The 20144-nt window shown below is 42.4% G+C and overlaps 1 protein-coding gene across 1 annotated transcript in view; it reads right to left on the bottom strand.

Annotated features, from left to right (window-relative positions):
• Nucleotides 1–20144, bottom strand: part of STK31 (serine/threonine kinase 31) — a 462200-nt gene that overhangs the window by 130271 nt on the left and 311785 nt on the right. The window contains exons 12-13 of the mRNA XM_073630106.1: nucleotides 7946–8062; nucleotides 7178–7297 (exon numbers count right to left, since the gene is read on the bottom strand). Of these exons, the coding sequence (XP_073486207.1) occupies nucleotides 7178–7297; nucleotides 7946–8062 (237 nt within the window). The remainder of the gene's footprint in view (nucleotides 1–7177; nucleotides 7298–7945; nucleotides 8063–20144) is intronic.

The following is a 20144-nucleotide window of genomic DNA, read 5'->3' as shown; positions in this document are numbered from 1 at the left end:
TTCTTGGAGTACATCATAGGACACAGAGCCTCAAGTAATTACTTGGTGGGTTATGGGCCTACCTTCAGGTGTTGACACTGGTATAACCAATACAGGAAGTTGACTCCCCTATATAACCCCTCCTCCTTCCAGGAGTCCTCAGTTTTTGTAGCCAAGCAATATAAGCAATATACTCTCACCCCATAAAACTGAGGGGCGGGAGCTCTGTGTCCTATGATGTACTCCAAGAAAAGGATTTTACAGGTAAGCTGTTTTAAAAATCCTATTTTCTTTATCGTACATCATAGGACACAGAGCCTCAAGTAATTAATTGGTGGGATCTCCCATAGCAATGCTACTTGAGGGGAGGGAGACACAACCCGTAGGGAACCCCCAGACCTTGAGGAATTATACTGCTGCTTGCAGCACACTGCGCCTGAAGGCGATATCCTCATTCCATTTTACATCTACTTGATAAAATTTTGTAAATGTATGCACTGAAGACCAAGTCGCGGCCTTGCAGATCTGAGACATGGAGGCCTGGTGACGCATTGCCCAAGAAGCACCAACAGCTGTGGTGCGCCTTAACTTGAAAAGGGGGAATCTTTCCCTTTAAATCATAAGTTTGAATTATAACTTGCCGAATCCGCTTAGCCACAGTGGATCCTGCCTGTCCTTTTTTAGGATCCTCTGGCAGAATAAATAAGACATCAGTCTTACGAATCTGAGCAGTTTTCTTTAAAGGGGTTGTAAAGGTAAAAATTTTTTCACCTTAATGCATTCTATGCATTAAGGTGAAAAAACTTTTGACAGTACCGCCGCCCCCAGGCCCCCCGTTTTACTTACCTGACGCCTCGAATCTTCGCTCCTCGTCAGCTTCATTGCAGCTCAGCCTGGTCGCTGATTGGCTGCAGTGGATGGATTGAAAGCAGCGCAGCCATTGGCTCGCGCTGCTGTCAATCACATCCGATGACGCAGCGCGCCGGGGGGCGGGGCCGAGTGATACAGCGAGCGGCTATAGCCGCCGGCTGTATCACGGGAGCGCGCCCGCAAGCACTCACCACCGTGCGAGGGAGCTCGCATGAAGGTGGTAAATGCTTGCGGGGAGGAGCTGAAACAGCCGCCGAGGGACCCCAGAAGACCAGGTTCGGGGCCACTCTGTGCAGAACGAGCTGCACAGTGAAGGTTAGTATAACATGTTTGTTATTTTAAAAAAAAAAAAAAAAAATAACTTTACAACCCCTTTAAATAGATCTTCACTGCTCTCACCACATCAAGACAATGTAGTGACTTTTCTTCTTTGGAATATGGCTTTGGAAAAAACGATGGCAGGACAATATCTTCATTCAGATGAAAGCCTAAAACCACTTTTGGCAAAAAGCCTGGACGAGGGCGTAACACCACTCTGTCCTCATGAATAACCAACATGGTTTTGGAAAAAACGGCAGGACAATATCTTGCTCAGGTGGAAACCTGAGACCACTTTTGGTAAAAAAAAAAACCTGGACGAGGGCCCAACACCACTCTGTCCTCATGAATAACCAAATATGGCTCTTTACAGGAAAGAGCAGTCAATTCTGAAACCCTCCTTGCTGAGGATATAGCAACCAAAAATATCAGCTTCCTAGTCAGAAGGACTAAGGGAACATGCTGGTAATGGTTCGAATGACGGTTTTTGTAACACTGACAAAATTAAATTCAAGTCCAAGGGATTAAGGGTGATTTAACTGGCAGATTAATCCGCATCACTTCTTGCATGAAACCCCAGACTAAAGAATGCGTAGCAAGTGGTCTTTGAAATAAAATTGATAAGGCTAAGACTTGGCCCTTAATAGTACTCAGGGCCAACTTCATCTCTACGCCTACTTGTAGAAAGGCAAGAATTCTGCCTCTAATATATCTCCGAGGGTGCCAACCCTCGGATTCACACCAGGAAACATAAGCATCCCAGACTCTATAATATATAGCTCTAGAAGCTGGCTTCCTAGCATTAAAGTAGAAATAACTGCCCTGGAAAGCCCACGTCTCTTCAAAATGTGGGTCTCAATAGCCAGGCCGTTAAATTTAGCATTCGTAAAGTAGGATGGAATATCGGCCCCTGTGAGAGCAGGTCTGGCCTTAGTGGAAGGGACCACAGATCCTCCACTGCCATCTTTACGATCTCTGCATACCATGACCTTCTGGGCCATGCTGGTGCTGCCAGAATTACCGGTTTTCTTTCCAGCTTGATCCTGCAAAGAAGTCAAGGCAGCAACTGAATAGGGGGAAATACATAGATCAGTAAAAGCTGATCCCACAGTATCAACGCATCTGTTCTGCATGCGAATGGATCCTTTGTTGTGGACACAAAGTTGACTAACTTTATGTTGCATTGGATGCTAGAAGATCTACATCCGGAGTCCCCCATCCTGGACAAACAGCCCGAAACATGACGGAGTGAATAGACCATTTCCCTGGGAATAATCTGCTGGCGGCACATGTAGTGCGCGTGCCAATTCTCTATTCCCGGAATGTAGACTGCCGATGGGCACGGAATATTTCTTTCTGCCCAAATTAGACTATAGTTCACTTCTGTCTGCACTGAGAGATTCTTGGTGCCCCCTTTTGGTGATTGATATAGGCCACAGCCGTGGCATTGATGGATTGGATCCTGTCAGGACAATCCCTTAACTTGGAAGTCCAGGCTTTTAGAGCCAGACGCACTGCCCGAATCCCTAGGATGTTGATGGGCAAGGCTCTTTCGGTTCTTGAACACTGTTCTTGGACAGTTGTCTTCTCTGTCATTACCACTTTCCAGAAAAGTGGTTTAAAGTATTTACCCTTTAGGACATTCTTTAGTAACCACCAATTGAGGCTTTGGGACACCCTTGGGGACAGCCACATTGGCAAGTCCAAAGCTTGGATCGTTTTGTTCCAAGAAAATAGAATACTGTTTTGCAACAGTCTTGAATGGAACTGGGCAAAGGGAACTGCTTCGAATGAAGCCACCATCCTTTCTAACAACCTCATGCAAAGGTGAATGGAGGGACCTCCTTTTGACCTGACCATCCGCACCAACTCTTTTATAGAGTAGTGTTTTTTTTTTTTTTTTCTCTGGGCAAGAAGACCCTTTTTTCTGGGCTGTATCTATGATCAGACCCAAATACTGCAGCCCTTTTTTAGCGATTTTAATGGAGACTTTACTAGGTTGAGAATGCAACCCAGACCTTTCCAGGAAACTGGTTGTAATGCGTACACCTTACTCCAAACAGCGATTGGTCTATTAGCAATAGATTGTCTAGGTATGCCAAGACCGTTTAAGCCCTGTGTCCTCGATCTGGCTACAGGTGGGGCTAGCACCTTTGTGAACACTCGAGGTGCTGTAGCTAGCCCGAACACCAAGGCTATAAACTGAAATGCTGTTGTTCTACTTTAAACCGCAGAAACCTTTGGTGAGTGGGAAATATATGGACATGCAGCTATGCATCCCTGATGCCGATAGGCACCAGAAGTTTTCCTCCTTGCAGGATAGAAACTACTGACTTGATCGACTCCATAGAAAGGAGCGGATCTTCAGGAACTGATTTAGATTCTTTTAGATCTAGAATGGATCTGTTGAATTTCTGCGTGGCTCTGTATATGTACAGGAAACGCATGAAAAAGGCAGTGAAGGTTCCAAGGAACCTAAGAAAAAACAGATCAGCTGACTCTACTAGAGGTATCTTGAAAGAGGCACAAATCATCTCTGTAAGAGGTTTGTACCAGCAATTTCTCAGATTGCGAGGCTGAAAAAAAAAGTTCAACTCTAGTTGTCTCCTCTGCAGAGGAGTACTCGGTTTGCCTTTCTTCCAGATTACCTGAGGGTAATCCTTCATCCTCTACCCACTGTTCCCTTGATAAGGGATCTCAGGTGGGGAAGGGGGGGTCTAACACGCTTCTCATCCTTGGATAGCGGATGCGATTAAAGTCGCTAATTTTCCTTCTAGGCCCTGCAGGGCGGAGGAAAAACGCATCTTCAATCATGTATACAGGGGCTGAATATTTTCTCCTCTTAGGCTCAGTTTCCACTATTGCAACCCCAAAGTTGCGTGATTTTACTGTGATCCTTTGCCGCCGAGAATACGTCGGGGCGCGATTTTGATGTGACAGGAAACAATGCGTGTGTATTCTAGAGGTTTATGGCCCTCAAGTCGCATCAAAGTGGTACCAAAGTAGTACAGGGACTACCCTGAAGTTGCACAGATCTGAACAGTATTTCTTGGAAATCATGCCCTAGAGTCTGATGGTGGAGGCCGTCACCGCTGCCTAGAGGTAGCTGCCCCTGCGCAGGGGAAGGAATCTGTTTAAGTGACTTGTCCAAGGTCACAAGGAGCCAAAGTGAGGATGAGGTCCCACATCTTTCAGGAAGCCTCCCATGGCTACACTGGCCGTCAGAGTGGTTAACCTGTGAGGAGTGGCTCCTTCACTAGTGAACGCCGACATGTGGATCTGAACCCATGTCTGTCAGGAAGTCTCCCATGGCTGCACTGGCCGTCAGGGTACTTAACCTGTGAGCTGTTGTGGCTTCACTTTAAATAAAAGGACATTTATACCTTCTACTTGACAAAAGAGCTTTACTGCTAGAAATCATTTGGACGTATTTCACCAAACCTTCCCCAATGAAAAGGGAAACAAGTCAGACACCCCTTTTTTGCAAAATGCTTCGGCTGACCAACCCTTTTAACCACAGGGTCCTAAGCATGTGTTCTAGCACAAGCGCAAGGCGAGACACCTGGTGGATAGGGTCTTTTATGGCATCTATGGGGAAATATAGCGCCTTTGGTAGGAGGATTTTAACAAAAAAATTCCAACTTCTTATCTGTTGGATGCTTAAGCAATTATGCATCTTTATTGATGCTAGAAATCGCAGCGTCTACTGCTGGTATTTACAACCCTTGTGAATTTTTCCTCCATGGTAGAGAACTGAGAAACTCTTTAGAGGGAAAAAAAATGCTTATCCAGATGATCCCATTCAGCATAAATAAGCGCTGTAAAAAGTTTTTTGTTTTTTTTTAAAAAAAAACAAAGAAGGGACCTAGACTTTCCGCTTACTCTGTTAGGTGTAGTATAAAAAGTGGAATGAACCATCTCTGTAAGAGTTTGTACCATCAATCTGTCAGATTGTGAGGTTGCATAAGGTTAATCAACTGTTGTTTCCTCCGCAGAGGAAAAATTGGCTTGTTTTTCCCCCTTATCACCTGAGGATAACACCTCACCCCGTGCCCACTGTTCCCTTGGAAAAAGGGGTTTGAGGTGGGGGAGGGGGATCTAGCATGCTTCCTATCCTCTTGGATGGAGAATGTGATTAAAGCCGCTAATCTTCCTTCTAAGCCCAACAGGGCAGAGGAGAATGCATCTTCAGTCACATACACAGGGGCTGAAGTGTGAGAAGCAGTTGCACCACCAATTGCTTCCAATGACTCACCCTGGCTTGCCATGTCAGGTATCTCCGGAGAGGATGACAGTGTGGAGGCATGACTGGAGTTCCCAGCGCCTGGGGGTGGAATCCTTGGTACCTTTGTGGTACACTGGAAATCAAATGTGCTAAGCACAACAGCAGAGGCACTTTAACAAATTATGGTATTTGCTGGACAATAGTTTTAGCAAAAGAAAACAATGTCACTATAAGGATCAGTCCTTGATGCTGAGTACCATAATATTTCCTGTGCTGGAAATGCCTGTTTACACACCTTTACATGCCCAGCGCTCCTGTGTCTCTTAGTGTGACAGACTTCTGTCTTTAGCATATGAACTGAGAGCGTCTGTGTTAAGCCTCAGGTGAGAACCTGATTACACATAAGTGTCAGCTGTTACCGCACCTCTCCAGGAGGAGAGGAGAGGGGAGAGGAGAGGGGAGAGGAGAGAGGGGAGAGAATTTTTATCAGCAGTGTTTGTTAAGCTCCTAGTTTTAAAGGAAGACTTCACTTTATACAAAAAAATGCAAATGGCTGGTTTTGTATGTTCATAAACTACTGCTGTAACCCCTTTAGATCCCTCTGAAGAGGAACACCATCTGTTCAATTAAGAACTCCCCTCTGGCTGCAGGGACCACACCCGCTGCTATAGCCAGACACAGAGCTGCTGAAAAAGCATTGTACTAGGTAAGTGTAATATACTCCCTCTAGAGGAGAGATTTTAAGGCATACAGTTATACATTTTATATATATTTTGGAGAAAAAGGCATAGGTGGACTTTTTACAGTTCCTAGGCTTCTCCCCTTGCAATATCCTCGCTGCAGGATACTGCTGATTTAACAGACAGATCCAACCTTCACCCATCATGGCGGACAGCGTAGTTAAACCTTCAAAGACTGGGGCCCTTTTTAATAGGGTTCCGCTCCTTTGGACCTGTATAGCACCCCTCAGGAACAACTTTAGGTAATATAAAAAACCAAAAAGAGTCCTGGTTCCTAGGGTCCAGCTCTCAAAGAGAAGCTTACAAGCAAAACCTCGTTCTTCAATGCGAGGCCCAGGTACCAGCCTATGGCCTCAGTGGCGAGGATGGATCCGGTTGTGGAGGTTTTTTAAATCCAGCATGGATCCCTCCCTGGAGCTCCTAAGAGCACATCTTCACTCGTGACCAACACCTTAGACACTGGCGAAAAACCTGAGGACTCCTGGAAGGTGGAGGGGTTATATAGGGGAGTCAACTTCCTGTATTGGTTATACCAGTGTCAACACCTGAAGGTAGGCCCATAACCCACCAAGTAATTACTTGAGGCCCTGTGTCCTATGATGTACGATAAAGAAAAGTACATTTTTCTCCTTCACTGATGTGCACTGATGAGGAGGTACTGACAATCAGGGCACTGATGATCAGTGCCCTGATTATCGGTGCAAATAACATGCTGACAGGCTTGCTCGTTAACGGCAATCCTTTCCTCACACAGACACAGCGTGTGAAGAAAGGATTGCCGATAACCAGCAAGTCTGTTTACATGTGATCAGACACAGCTGATCACATGGTAAAGGGTTGATTGGCCCTTTACAGCAATCCGCGAGCAGAGGTGTATGGAGGACACAGTGGTCACAGAGGGCGCCAGATGGAGGCAGGGAGTTCTGTGAGGATGTCCATGTATGCCCTCCCAGAACTGGACAACCGCACTGTAGCCGTCTTTTGACTATAGCGCTGTCGGGAAGTAGTTTAAATCATCTGAGCAAACTTTAATGACCATACTTACTTCAACACTAGATAAAAATTTTGAACTGACAGCTTCAATAAGACAAATCTCTTCATTGATCAGCTTTACAACCCTGTTGTAAGTGTTTTTTATTATTTCCTGTTCTTTCTGATTGGGTTCCTGCAATAAAAAAAAAAAAAAATTCAATTTTTTTTTTAAACATTTTTGATAGAAAAAAAAATCTGCATTTCACGAACCGCTCTACAAAATGTTGCTATTAATATATACAAATACAAACAATTACAAATAAGGAAAATTTAAAGTGTTACTAAACCCACAACAGTAAAATCAGTTAGTATATGCAGTAGAGCACGCTTCTTATACTCACTGTGGAACCTAAGGGGTTAATCTTCTGCATTGTGTATAAAGGCTGTGTGATCCTTTCTCTGATTCTCCTCTTCTTTAACTGACTACAACTCATCTCATAACAGAACAGAGCATTTTGAGTCAGGCTGCACATGCTCAGTTTGCAGTGTATTACCAGAGAGTTTATTTCTTCTTTGGAGGGTGCATGTGATCAGCACAGGGCCAATCAGAACTCTCCAGAATGAAAACTCCTCCTACAAGCTTTAAGCAGAGACTGATGCAGGTCAAAAGATTGCTTTATTTTGCCGATGAGAAAAGGTATTTAGCCATTTATATTTCCTAAAACTATTGTATTTCCATGTTCTGTGTACTATGCACTATGGGAGACCAGATATAGTGAATGCAGGTTCTGGGTTTAGTAACACTTTAAGAAGGACACAAACATGAGCTGTATGTACTAACCTTGAGGGAGACTTCCAGCTCCATTGAAACGTTAGTGTCCACCTTTTCTATTATGCTGTCAATACCGTCCACATTGTCAGAAGAGACCAGGGATTCAGTTGAGGCCAAATCAAACAGCTGAAGCAAAAAGGGATGACCAAACAACAAAATATATAATAGATGTCAGATTAAAACAGTGACACATAGGTATGGCCTGTATACTCAAATGGCTGAAAGAATTTAAAAATCAAATTGCTGCCCCCCCCCCCCCCCCCCCCTCCAAAATAACTCAACATACAGCCAAACCTAAACCGCCTGCAACAAAAGCGAGTACACCCCTAAGTGAAAATGTCCAAACTGGGCCCAATTAGCCATTTTCCCTCCCTTGTGTCATGTGACTCGTTAGTGTTACAAGGTCTCAGGTGTGAATGGGGAGCAGGTGTGTTATCACTCTCACTCTCTCATACTGGTCACTGGCCTGGGCTATAAGAAAATTGCCAAGACCCTGAAACTGAGCTGCAGCACAGTGGCCAAGACCATACTGTGGTTTAATAGGACAGGTTCCACTCAGAACAGGCCTCGCCATGGTCAACCAACGTGTGTTATGACTCTAGCAATATTTTCATGCCCTGTCTGTTTCTTACCTGGTCTGTGTATCAGCCTTAGGGCTTGCACTCTCACACCTGCATGGTTAACCGCTTGCCAACGGCCTCACGCAGATATACTGGGGCAGAAGGGCTCGTACAGGCAAAACCACGTACCTGTACGTTGCCCTTTAAGAGGCGGCCTGTGGGCGCGCCAAGCTCCGTGAGTCGGGTTGCGGGTCCCGATCACCGCGGGGATACCCGCGATCGCCTCACGGGGAGATGCTGATGTAAACAGCATCTCCCCGTTCTGCCTATTTACAGTGTCACTCGATCTCTGCTCTATGTCATCGGAGCAGAGATCAGCGACGTCACACACAAGCCATCCCCCTGACAGAAACACGCCTCTAGGACACACTTAACCCCTACACTACCACCTAGTGGTTAACCCCTTCACTGCCAGTGTCATTTACACAGGAATCAGTGCATTTTTATAGCACTGATTGCTATATAAATGACAATGGTACCAAAAATGTGTCAAAAATGTCCGATGTGTCCGCCATAATGTCGCAGTTACGATAAAAATCGTTGATCGCCACCATTTAACCACTTGACAACTGGGCACTTAAACCCCCTTCCTAACCAGACCAATTTTCAGCTTTTGAATGACAATTAGTCATGCAACACTGTATCTATATGAAATTTTTGTCCTTTTTCTCACACAAATGGAGCTTTCTTTTGGTGGTATTTAATCACCGATGGGTTCTTTATTTTTTGCACCGTAAAAAAAAAAGACCGAAAAATCTGTAAAAAAAATACATTTTTCTTCATTTCTGTTATAATATTTTGCAAATTAGTAATTTTTCTTCATATATTTTGGCCAAAATTTATACCGCTACATATCTTTGGTAAAAATAACCCAAATCGGTGAATATTATTTGGTCTTTTTGAAAGTTATAGAGTCCAAAAGCTATGGTGCGAATATCTGAAAATTGATCACACCTGAAGTACTGACGGCCTATCTAATTTCTTGAGACCCTAACATGCCAGAAAAGTACAAATACCCCCCAAACGACCCCTTTTTGGAAAGAAGACATTCCAAGGTATTTAGAAAGATGCATGGTGAGTTTTTTGAAGTTGTTATTTTTTCTCACAATTCTTTGCAAAATCAAGGTTTTTTTTTTACTTTTTTTTTTTCCCACAAAATTGTCATATTAGCAGGTTATTTCTCACACACCGCATATGCATACCACAAATTACACCCCAAAACACATTCTGCTATTACTCCCGAGTACAGAGATACCACATGTGTGAGACTTTTACACAGAGTGACCACATACAGAGGCCCAACATGCACGGAGCACCTTTAGGCGTTGTGGAGTGCCCAGCCAATTCTGACATTTCTCTCCTACATGTAAAAATCATCATTTATTTGCTAGAAAATTACATAGAACCCCAAAACATTATATATTTTTTTTAACAAAGACCCTAGAGAATACATTGGCAGTTGTTGCAACTTTTTATCTCGCACGGTATTTGCGCAGCAATTTTTCAAACACTTTTTTTTAAAATAAAAAAACCTAAACAATAAAGTTAGCCCAATGTTTTTGCATAATGTGAAAGATGAAGTTATGCCGAGTAAATAGATACCCAACATGTCACCTTTCAAAATTGCACGCGCTTGTGGAATGGCGCCAAACTTCGCTACTCAAAAATCCCCATAGGCGACGCTTTAAAATGTTTTACTGGTTACATGTTTTGAGTTACAGAGGAGGTCTAGGGCCAAAATTATTGCTCTCGCTCTACTGATCGCAGCGATACCTCACATGTGTGGTTTGAACACCGTTTTCATATGTGGGCGGGACTTACGTATGCGTTCGCTTCTGCATGCGAGCACACAGGGACAGGGGCGCTTTAAAAATTTTTTTTTTTTTTTATTGTTCATTTTACTTTATTTTAGTTTGATGCTTTTTTCCAAAAAAAAAAAATTTTTTGATCACTTTTATTCCTATTACAAGGAATGTAAACATCCTTGTAATAGGAATATGGCATGACAGGTCCTCTTTACAGTGAGATATGGGGTCAATAAGACCCCACATCTCACCTCTAGGCTGCGAAGCCTGAAATAAAAAAAAAAAAAAAAACGATCCTGGCTTCGATCGTAGTGGTGAGTCGGTAGAAGCGCGAGAGGGGAATTCTGGGAGGACGTCATAGTACGCCCTCCCAGAGTTATCCAACCGCCCTGCAGCTGTCATTCAAAAAAAAAAAAAAAAAATTAATAAAAATGCCATAAAAGCTATCCCCTATTTTGTAAACACTATAACTTTTGCGCAAACCGATCAATAATCGCTTATTGCGATTTTTTTTACCAAATATTTGTAGAAGAATATGTATCGGCCTAAACAGAGGAAAAAAAAATGTTTTTTTATATATTTTTGGGGGATATTTATTATAGCAAAAAGTAAAAAATAATGCGTTTTTTTCAAAATTGTTGCTCTATTTTTGTTTATAGCGCAAAAAGTAAAAACTGCAGAGGCGATCAAATACCACCAAAAGAAAGCTCTACTTGTGGGAAAAAAGGACGTCAATTTTGTTTGGGAGCCACGTCGCACGACCGCGTAATTGTCAGTTAAAGCGACGCAGTACCGAATCTCAAAAAGTGCTCTGGTCAGGAAGGGGGTAAATTCTTCCGGGGCTGAAGTGGTTAACTAATCTTTCCTCAGTGTGGCTCCACCCTAGCCTAATTAGGAACCATTATTTAACACTGTGTTCTCCAAGCCTGCCTTGCCGAGCAATATTGTGCGTTTGGTTTCCTGTCTCCTGCTTGCCATGTGCTCTAAGTCTGTGTCTGTTATCGATCTTGGCTTGTTCTACGACTATCCCTGCCTGCTTGTTACCCTGACCTTTGGCGTGTTCTCTGTCTATCCTTGTCTGCTAGCTGCCCCAACCTTTGGCTTAACTCCTGACTATCCCTTGTTGTCCTGGGCTGCTGCTTCCATCTCTATCCTCCTGTACCCTACTGTGAGCGTAAGCGGGGAGACCCTGGGGGCCGCGACCTGGAGCCAGTTGCAGTGCAGTCCATCCTCACCACTAGATGCTCTGGTGAACACCTGCTGGCTCATAGACTCTGCACCCTGGGGAATCTATGCTCTAGCTCCCAGTAGGAACCATGTTGGTGCTCCAGTGGCCTGCCTTCCTGAATCTCCCAGAGTTCCATCCGCAGCAGTCAGTTATAGGGTCCACTACCTTAGCAGTGCACTCCTGATGCCAATGGTGTGCATCTGTCACCTAGACTCAGGTGACCTGACGAAGTGCTCAGTGACATATCCAAAGGTTATCTTTGGGAAATAGACGTACAAGTCCTGCCTGCATGGCTGCAGAGTTTGAAGGGGTGGGGGGGTCAGTGCTCAGACCATATGCCGCACACAGCATCAAAATTGGTCTGCATGGCTGTCTTCCCAGAAGGAAGCCTCTTCTAAAGATGATGCACAAAAAAGCCTGCAAACAGTTTATGTTTTTGTTGTTGGTATTGAGATTAAAACAGAAGTCCATTAAGGTCTCTTTACTTCCACTCCAGATTACAATAATGTCATCTATAAAACGTTTAAATAATGTTAGCTGATGTGGTAAATTGTTGTATAGTGACGAGAAAATTAATTTTCTACATCTGGAAATAAAGAAGGAAGGAACCAAGTTAATTACTCAGACCCATTTCAAAGCTGTTGACAGGAATAGTTATCTGCCCTTGGATAGCTGTCATCATTCGGCAAGGCTAGATAACATACCGAAGGGTCAGCTGGTCAGATTAAGGCGAAATTGCACATTACAAGATACTTTCCTTGAACAAGCCAAGATGATTGGAGAGAGATTTATCCAGAAGGGATATCATGCCGAATTTATTGAAGAAAAAAATAAAGGATGTTGCATCATTTGATCGAGAGAAACTAATACAAGATAATATTAAGAACTCAAAAGTTGCTTTGCGTGCCGACATACGAAAGAAAACAAAAAAAGAAAGTCAGTTTTACCTCAACAGTAACATCACAAAACTACATGATAGAAGACTTTATTTCATGTAGAAGTGAGGGAGTTGTCTATCTATTGGAGTGCCCCTGCCACATTCAATATGTAGGTAGGACAAAGAGAGCACTTTGGAAGAGGCTGAGGGAGCATGTCCAAAACATCAAAATCATAGCATAGCTTATCAAAGCACTATGCGAAATATCATAATAGTGATCCCTCGACATTGAAAATTTGTGGGATAGAAAAATATAAACCCCACTGGAGGGGGGACAACAAAATTGTCAAGATTAGTCAAGCTGAGTCAAGCTGGATTTACGAATTACGCACTTTATCGCCATCAGGACTTAACGTAGAATTCGATCTTAATTGTTTTATCTCTAATTTTTAAATATGTATGATGCTACTTTTTAAAAATTCTATTTGTCGTGTTCGTTGGGGCTAAATGTGACATTGTGATTAGTCTTATCCCGTATAGAATGGTATAACTCGGTGCTAGTTGTTTATGCATTTACATCAATAGATTTCCTCCTCGCATGCGTTATTAGTGTGGCTGGGGATGCGGGATATTTTATAAATATTTTTATCATATGTTTTATATTAAGGTGTTTTATATATTAAAAAATTAATATCTTGTCCGTAGGACATACCCAGAAGATAAGTTTTTGTGCTCGTCAGTTGTCACCATTGTATTAAGGATTTGGAATAGCTGTATTGCTTTATAGTCATCATTTGATGACGTGTGGGATTGATTCCCTGCGTATGTTTTATTCAGATATATATATTTTTCTCCTCCTGTAGTGATACCCTTTCACCACCAGATGGCGTATATGCACTAGGCTTTTTATATATATTCCTTGGTAATTACTCTCTATTAGATTGATTCCCTTTGTATGCTTTATTTAGGTATATATTTTCCTCCTCCTGTAGTGATATCCTTTCACCACCAGATGGCGCACATGTATTAGGCTCTTGATAACATGTATATTCCTTGGTAATTATTCTCTATTAGATAAGTGCATTAATCCATTTGAGGTTTTGGTTTGATATATTTTTTGATTTCTTATTTTTTTATCCTGTTTTTTAATATGCATGATATTTACTGAATGAGATGAAGATGTCTGTAATTACCATTTAGATTGTAGCTGAATCAGTGATTCGCTGCCGTTAGAACAACGGCCGCTACTTATACTGGCTGTATGGCATCTGGCTGCATATCCCTTTGATAAAGTCACGGGGTGTGACGCAACACGTCAGAGAAGGAGGAGCCAGGTGTCGTCGCTTCCTAGGGTATGGCTGAACCCGGAAGCTTTTATCTCTGCTGCTAATTGCTGTGTTTATCTATGTAAGTGACGCTATTGATATATTAACCCCTTCCCGCCGACCGTACGCACATATGCGTACTCGGCTTTCCGGGGTTATACCCGGATGATGCCCGCAGCTGCAGGCATCATCCTGGTACCGTTGTTAAAAGCCACTCGGTTGTTATACCGGAGGAGCGGGAGGGGACATCCCCCCCTCCCGCCGCCTCCTGCCGCTGTTACCGGGCCTCCCGTGTGATCGGGAGGCCCGGTGTCCAATCGGGTACCTTCGGCGGCTGGGGGCGGGCTGGAACGAAGCTGTGGGCGGCTTTGTTCCAGCCTTCTCGTTGTAAACGCGGAAGCGACGTCACTTCCCGTTTACTCGGCTGCCAATGGCGCCGAATTTAAAAAAGTACACAGTATTCAGAATCGCCGTTTTCGGCGATCTGAATACTTTGAAGTGTAAAGGAGGGATGGGGGGTCTTTTAGACCCCTGATCCCTCCCTAAAGAGTACCTGTCACCACCTATTACTGTCACAAGGGATGTTTACATTCCTTGTGACAGCAATAAAAGTAAAAAAAAAAAAAAAATTTTTTAAAAACACAATTTATAAAGTAAAAAAATAAATAAAATGAATTAAAAAAAAAAAAAAAATTCTTTAAAGTGCCCCTGTCCCCGCAAGCTCGCGCAGCGAAGAAAACGCATACGGAAGTCACGCCCGCATATGTAAACTGTGTTCAAATCACACGTGAGGTATCGCTGCGATCGTCAGAGCGAGAGCAATAATTCTAGCCCTAGACCTCCTCTGTAACTCAAACCTGGTAACCGTAAAAAAAATTTAAAGTGTCGCCTATGGAAATTCATAGGTACCGTAGTTTGTCGCCATTCCACGAGTGCGTGCAATTATAAAGGGTGACATGTTTGGTATCTATTTACTTGGCGTAACATCATCTTTCACATTATACAAAAAAATTAGGGTAACTTTACTGTTTGGATTTTTTAAAATTCATGAAAGTGTCCCTTTTCCAAAAATTTGCGTTTAAAACACCGCTGCACAAATAACGTGTGATAAAAAATATTGCAACAATCGCCATTTTATTCTCTAGATTCTCTGCTAAAAAAAAATATATATAATGTTTGGGAACTCTAAGTAATTTTCTAGCAAAAAATACGGATTTTAACTTGTAAACACCAAATTTCAAAAATAGGCTTAGTCATGAAAGGGTTAAAATTCATTTTAACTTACTACACTATGGAGCCCATTTTTTTCTTTTTCACTTCCACCTGAGAATACCGATTAAGTGAGGGTGAATATCATTCCATCCTGCACCAATCCCACTCCCAAGGGAGCTGGCATCTAGATTGGGAGTCCAATTTTGGGAAGCCGTTCCAGTGTTGATATCCCTACCCACCTGTGGGTATAAGCGTGACTTGGCCCATTTGGGGGCCGCTACTACAGGTGAGAGGCTGGGGGAAACGGTCACCGCACATCGCACTTTGGAACAGGATTGGATGAACTATTTATAGACGACTTTTTCTATCACTGCACCAGCACTTCTTTCATCTCTTGAAGATTTCTCCTTTTCCACATTTGGAGCGTTATTAGAAGTCGCATTCACATGTGTTTGGACTGCACTTGAACATTTTTATTTTTATATCACCTTACCTTGAGATATATACTCACAGTTAATTGGATAGTTTATTTATTTCATTTACCACTGAATATTATTTATTTGCTTGTTCATCAATTCTATATGCACATTGCACTTTGCTAGAAATTACAATTCTTTTTGTTGTATTTAATTATTGCATTTGTGAACTGCATACCTGTAATAATTTTTGATTATAGGCACATTACACTTTGCAAGAATTCCAATAATATTATCATTACATGCACACTGGACTTTGCTAGAAAATGTATATTCTTTCAGTTGTATTTAATTATCGCATCTGTGAATCGCATACCTGTGAATATATTAATTTTTGATTATATGCGCATTACACGTAATAATTTTCATTTATTATTTTTCTTGCTTGGCAGTTGCAGTTGTGAATTGCTCACCTGTGAATATACGGTTTTTCAGCTATTTTGCTTGATCACACACACTGCACTTTGTTAAATTGTGGGAAGTCGCATTGTTCCAGTGCGATCACGCACATTGCACTTTGTTAAATTGTGTGAAGTCGCATTGTTCCATTGCATCTGTGAAACGCACACTTGTGAACATTAATGCTATTTTCTATTTTTTGGGGGTCTAGTTTATGTTAGATGCTCAATATTGACTGATTGGACATTTTTTTTATCATGTGACATCATTCATGATTTACTTATACACTTTGTCACGTGAGGTTGGATTCTTCACCATATTAGGTGTGAGATTGGGTTACTTTTTTGTGTTTCACCCTGCACTTTATATGTACACATTGTGGTACTGAGTTTTGCATGTTTGTGTTCATTTAAGCCTTGGGCGTATTAATGAATATTTTTTTACGTTGGGACTGAGGTAGAGCTGCATATTTTTTATCATATGTTGAGTAAGGTTATGTGAGTATACTATTTATGTTGGCGGCTCCTTATCTATTTTATTCTCTATTGTGGTTTTTGCGCATTAGTTATTATCTTTTATAAGCAAATTTACAGTTATTATACAGGATTTATGTAGTGCCAACAGTTTACGCAGCGCTTTACATTTAAAAGGGAGACAATACAGTTATATTACAATAAAATACAAGAGGATTAAGAGAGCCCTGCTCAGAAGAGCTTACAATCTAATAGGGTAAGGCAGGTGGTACAAAAGGTAACTGTGGGGAAAGAGCTGGTGGAAGTGGTAGGAGATTAGTTGGAAACGTGATAGGCTTTCCTGAAGAGATATGTTTTCAGGGATCGCCTGAAGGTAGCAAGAGCAGGGGATAGTCGGATAGATGGAGCTAGTGAGTTTCAGAGGATGGGAGAGGCTCTGGAGAAATCCTGGAGACAAGCATGGGAGGAGGAGATGAGAGAGCTTGAAAGCAGGAGGTCTTGAGAAGAGCGGAGAGGTCGATTTGGGTGATATCTGGAGACAAGATTAGTGATGTAGCTCGGGGCAGAGTTGTGTATGGCTTTGTATGTTATAGTTAGTATTTTGAATTTAATTCGCTGGGTGATTGGGAGCCAGTGTAGGGATTGGAGTAGAGGGTTGGCAGACCCTGAGCGGTTGGTAAGGTGGATAAGTCTGGCAGCAGCATTCATGATAGACTGAACAGGGGATAGCCTATGGAGTGGTAAGCCAATGAGAAGGGAGTTGCAATAGTCAAGGCGAGAGATAACATGCTGTACACTCACTACCTTACATTGAAGCAAAGGGTCATTTCTTTAGTGTTGTCACATGAAAAGCTATAATAAAATATTTACAAAAATGTGAGGTGTGTACTCACTTTTGTGAGATACTGTATGTGCTTTAAAATATTTTTTTCCCCCAACAAATAATTTAAAATAGAAACATGGAACAAGATATGAAACTGTTAAATAGTGCTTATACAGGCTGATCTACTGAAATTAATAGGTTAAGTAGTAAAATAAGGGCATGTCCTGGTTAATTAAGAGTTAATTCCCTGTGCACACAAACATTCTTCTGTGTCAGCTGCAGCTCTCCACTGGTCTGACAGGGAATGGAGGAGATACTACAGCTAGTGTGTTACTTTTGTTTTGGTTTACAAATGTTACACTGAATGCTCACTGTAATTGGCTCTCACAGTAATTATTCATTAAGGATGGCTTTCGACTGGCTCCCAATCGTAGGATCGGGAGCTCATCTTTCTACAGACTTTAGGTCTCATGGAGCTGTGCATGGGAGGGAGCATGGGAGATAAGAGCGTACAGGAGATGCCTTGTGTACAGAGGAGGGGGGTTTATGGACACGTGTAACACGCCAAAGGTAGGCAACTGGTTAATAATGCTATACAATTCCCCTTTTGTATAAGTGATTACATTTCCTCTGTTCTGTGCTGCATAAGAGCTAGGGGGCAGGAGAAGCAGCGCTGAACTTTTCAGTGAATGGCTGGGGGGAGCGTGTGTCAGGACAAGTCTGATCATTGGAGGAGAACACACAGAGTTCCCAGCATAGCTAGAGAACTGACCACGATGTGTTTTCCTGCTTAGTGTGGTCAGATTTTAATAGGAAAGCAGAGGGACTGACAGGAACACCAGAGATTTCACACAAAGGAATCAATACAAAGAACAGGATACTTTTTCATACAAGTACATGGTACAGTAGGCACATATAAATATGAAATGCTGGGGTAACAAACACTTTAATTCACAATTTTTTTCCACTTAATAAAAAATGAGGTAGTGTAGAGTGAATTATTACCAAATGCTTCAGGCCTCAAAACTATTTGTCAGCAAAATGGCACAAAGTATGGTACATCATATTATCAATAAGCGCCACTTTAAAGCCTAACTTCACATTAACGGTTCCTTAAATAGTTTATTTAGGCCAAGCTGGCCCTAAGTATTTACTGCACTGTACTGCATGTAGCCTTGGCGACAAAGAGTATACAATGCTTTGTTCTGGAAGTGGAAAAACTTCCAGTCCGACTCATATAGCAACACAGAGTTGGGATAAGCGTTGCACAGCCATTCATGGCAGGCTTTGTATTCTATGAATAAAAACAAAGCTGCCTCCGATTGGCTGAGATGGAGATAATCTGCATTTCTGCCTCAGCCAATCAGCTCACCAGTTTAGAGTAGACCATGAACAATTCTTCCCATCCACTGTTCATGGTGATATATAACAAATGTGGTATAATCGCTGCATACAAACATGTGTAAACATTTGCATTTGTGGGTGTGTGCAGGGCAATGGAGTTACTGTAAGTTTTTTTTCCCCTAATTACTATAATTAGATTTTTAAACTTCCTTTTGAATATTTTTTACTTTTTTGTAACTTCAATGTAACTTCATTGCTATCATAAGGGGACCAACAAGCCCTCAATGTAAAAGCATTGTGTAGGTATCAGGTCTTAACCACTTCAGCCCTGGAAGGATTTACCCCCTTCTTGACCAGAGCACTTTTTGCGATACGGCACTGCATCGCTTTAACTGACAATTGCACGGTCGTGCGACGTTGCACCCAAACAAAATTGATGTCCTTTTTTCCCACAAATAGAGCTTTCTTTTGGTGGTATTTGATCACCTCTGCGGTTTTTATTTTTTGCGCTATAAACAAAAAAAGAGCGACAATTTTGAAAAAAAAAAAAAAAAAAAAGCAATATTTTTTACTTCTTGCTATAATAAATAATCTCAAAAAATATATAAAAATGTTTTTCTCAGTTTAGACCAATATGTATTCTTCTACATTATTATTGGTTAAAAAAAAAAAAAAATGCAATAAGTGTATATTGATTGGTTTGCGCAAAAGTTATAGCGTCTACAAAATAGGGGATAGATTTATAGCATTTTAATTATTATAATTTTTTTTTTTATTAGTAATGGTGGCGATCTGCGATTTTGATCGTGACATTGACATTATGGCGAACACATCGGACACCATTGTCATTTATACAGCGATCAGTGCTATAAAAATGCACCGATTACTGTGTAAATGACAATGGCAGGGAAGGGGTCAAACACTGTGGGGGGCATCAAGGGGTTAAGTGTGTCCTAGAGAGGTGTTATAACTTTGAGGGGGATGGGCTTCCACTAACATGACAGCAATCATTGCTCCCGATAACAGGGTGCAGTAGATCCCTGTCATGTCACTAGGCAGAATGGGGAAATGCCTTGTTTACAAATGCATCTCCCCGTTATTCCGTTCCGTGACACGATCGCAGGCCCCTGGTGGACATAGAGTCCGCAGGACCCGCGGGCACGGTCATGGAGCATGCGCCGATTTAAGGGGGACATACCTGTACGCCCATTTGCCCAGCCGTGCCGATGTACATCATCGTGCGCTGGTCGGCTATTGGTTAATGGAGACATCAGGTGTTCATTAGATCCCCAATGTCTCCCCTGCCCTCTGTTGCAACTAACCAAGCGCAGATTGTGCTTAACCACTTCCCGCCCGGTCAATAGCATATTGATGTCCGGGAAGTGGTTGCGTTTTCCTGACTTGACGTCATATGACGTCCAGCAGGATAACATGCCGGCGCGCGCCCCCGGGGGGCGCGCAGCGCGGCGATCGGGGTCGGCGTGTGTCCCTCGGACACAGCGCTTCCCCGATCTAGGTAAACAGCCAATTTTATTGGCTGTTTACCCCGTTATCGGCTATGTCAAAGTCACAGCCGATCACCTGTCACAACAAACTCGGCGGCGCGAAGGCATCCAGAGCAAGGAT

The sequence above is a fragment of the Aquarana catesbeiana genome, linkage group LG05 (assembly GCF_042186555.1).
Source record: "Aquarana catesbeiana isolate 2022-GZ linkage group LG05, ASM4218655v1, whole genome shotgun sequence".
In the NCBI taxonomy this organism is placed as follows: domain Eukaryota; kingdom Metazoa; phylum Chordata; class Amphibia; order Anura; family Ranidae; genus Aquarana; species Aquarana catesbeiana.
This window is presented reverse-complemented; position numbering and strand designations above follow the sequence as displayed.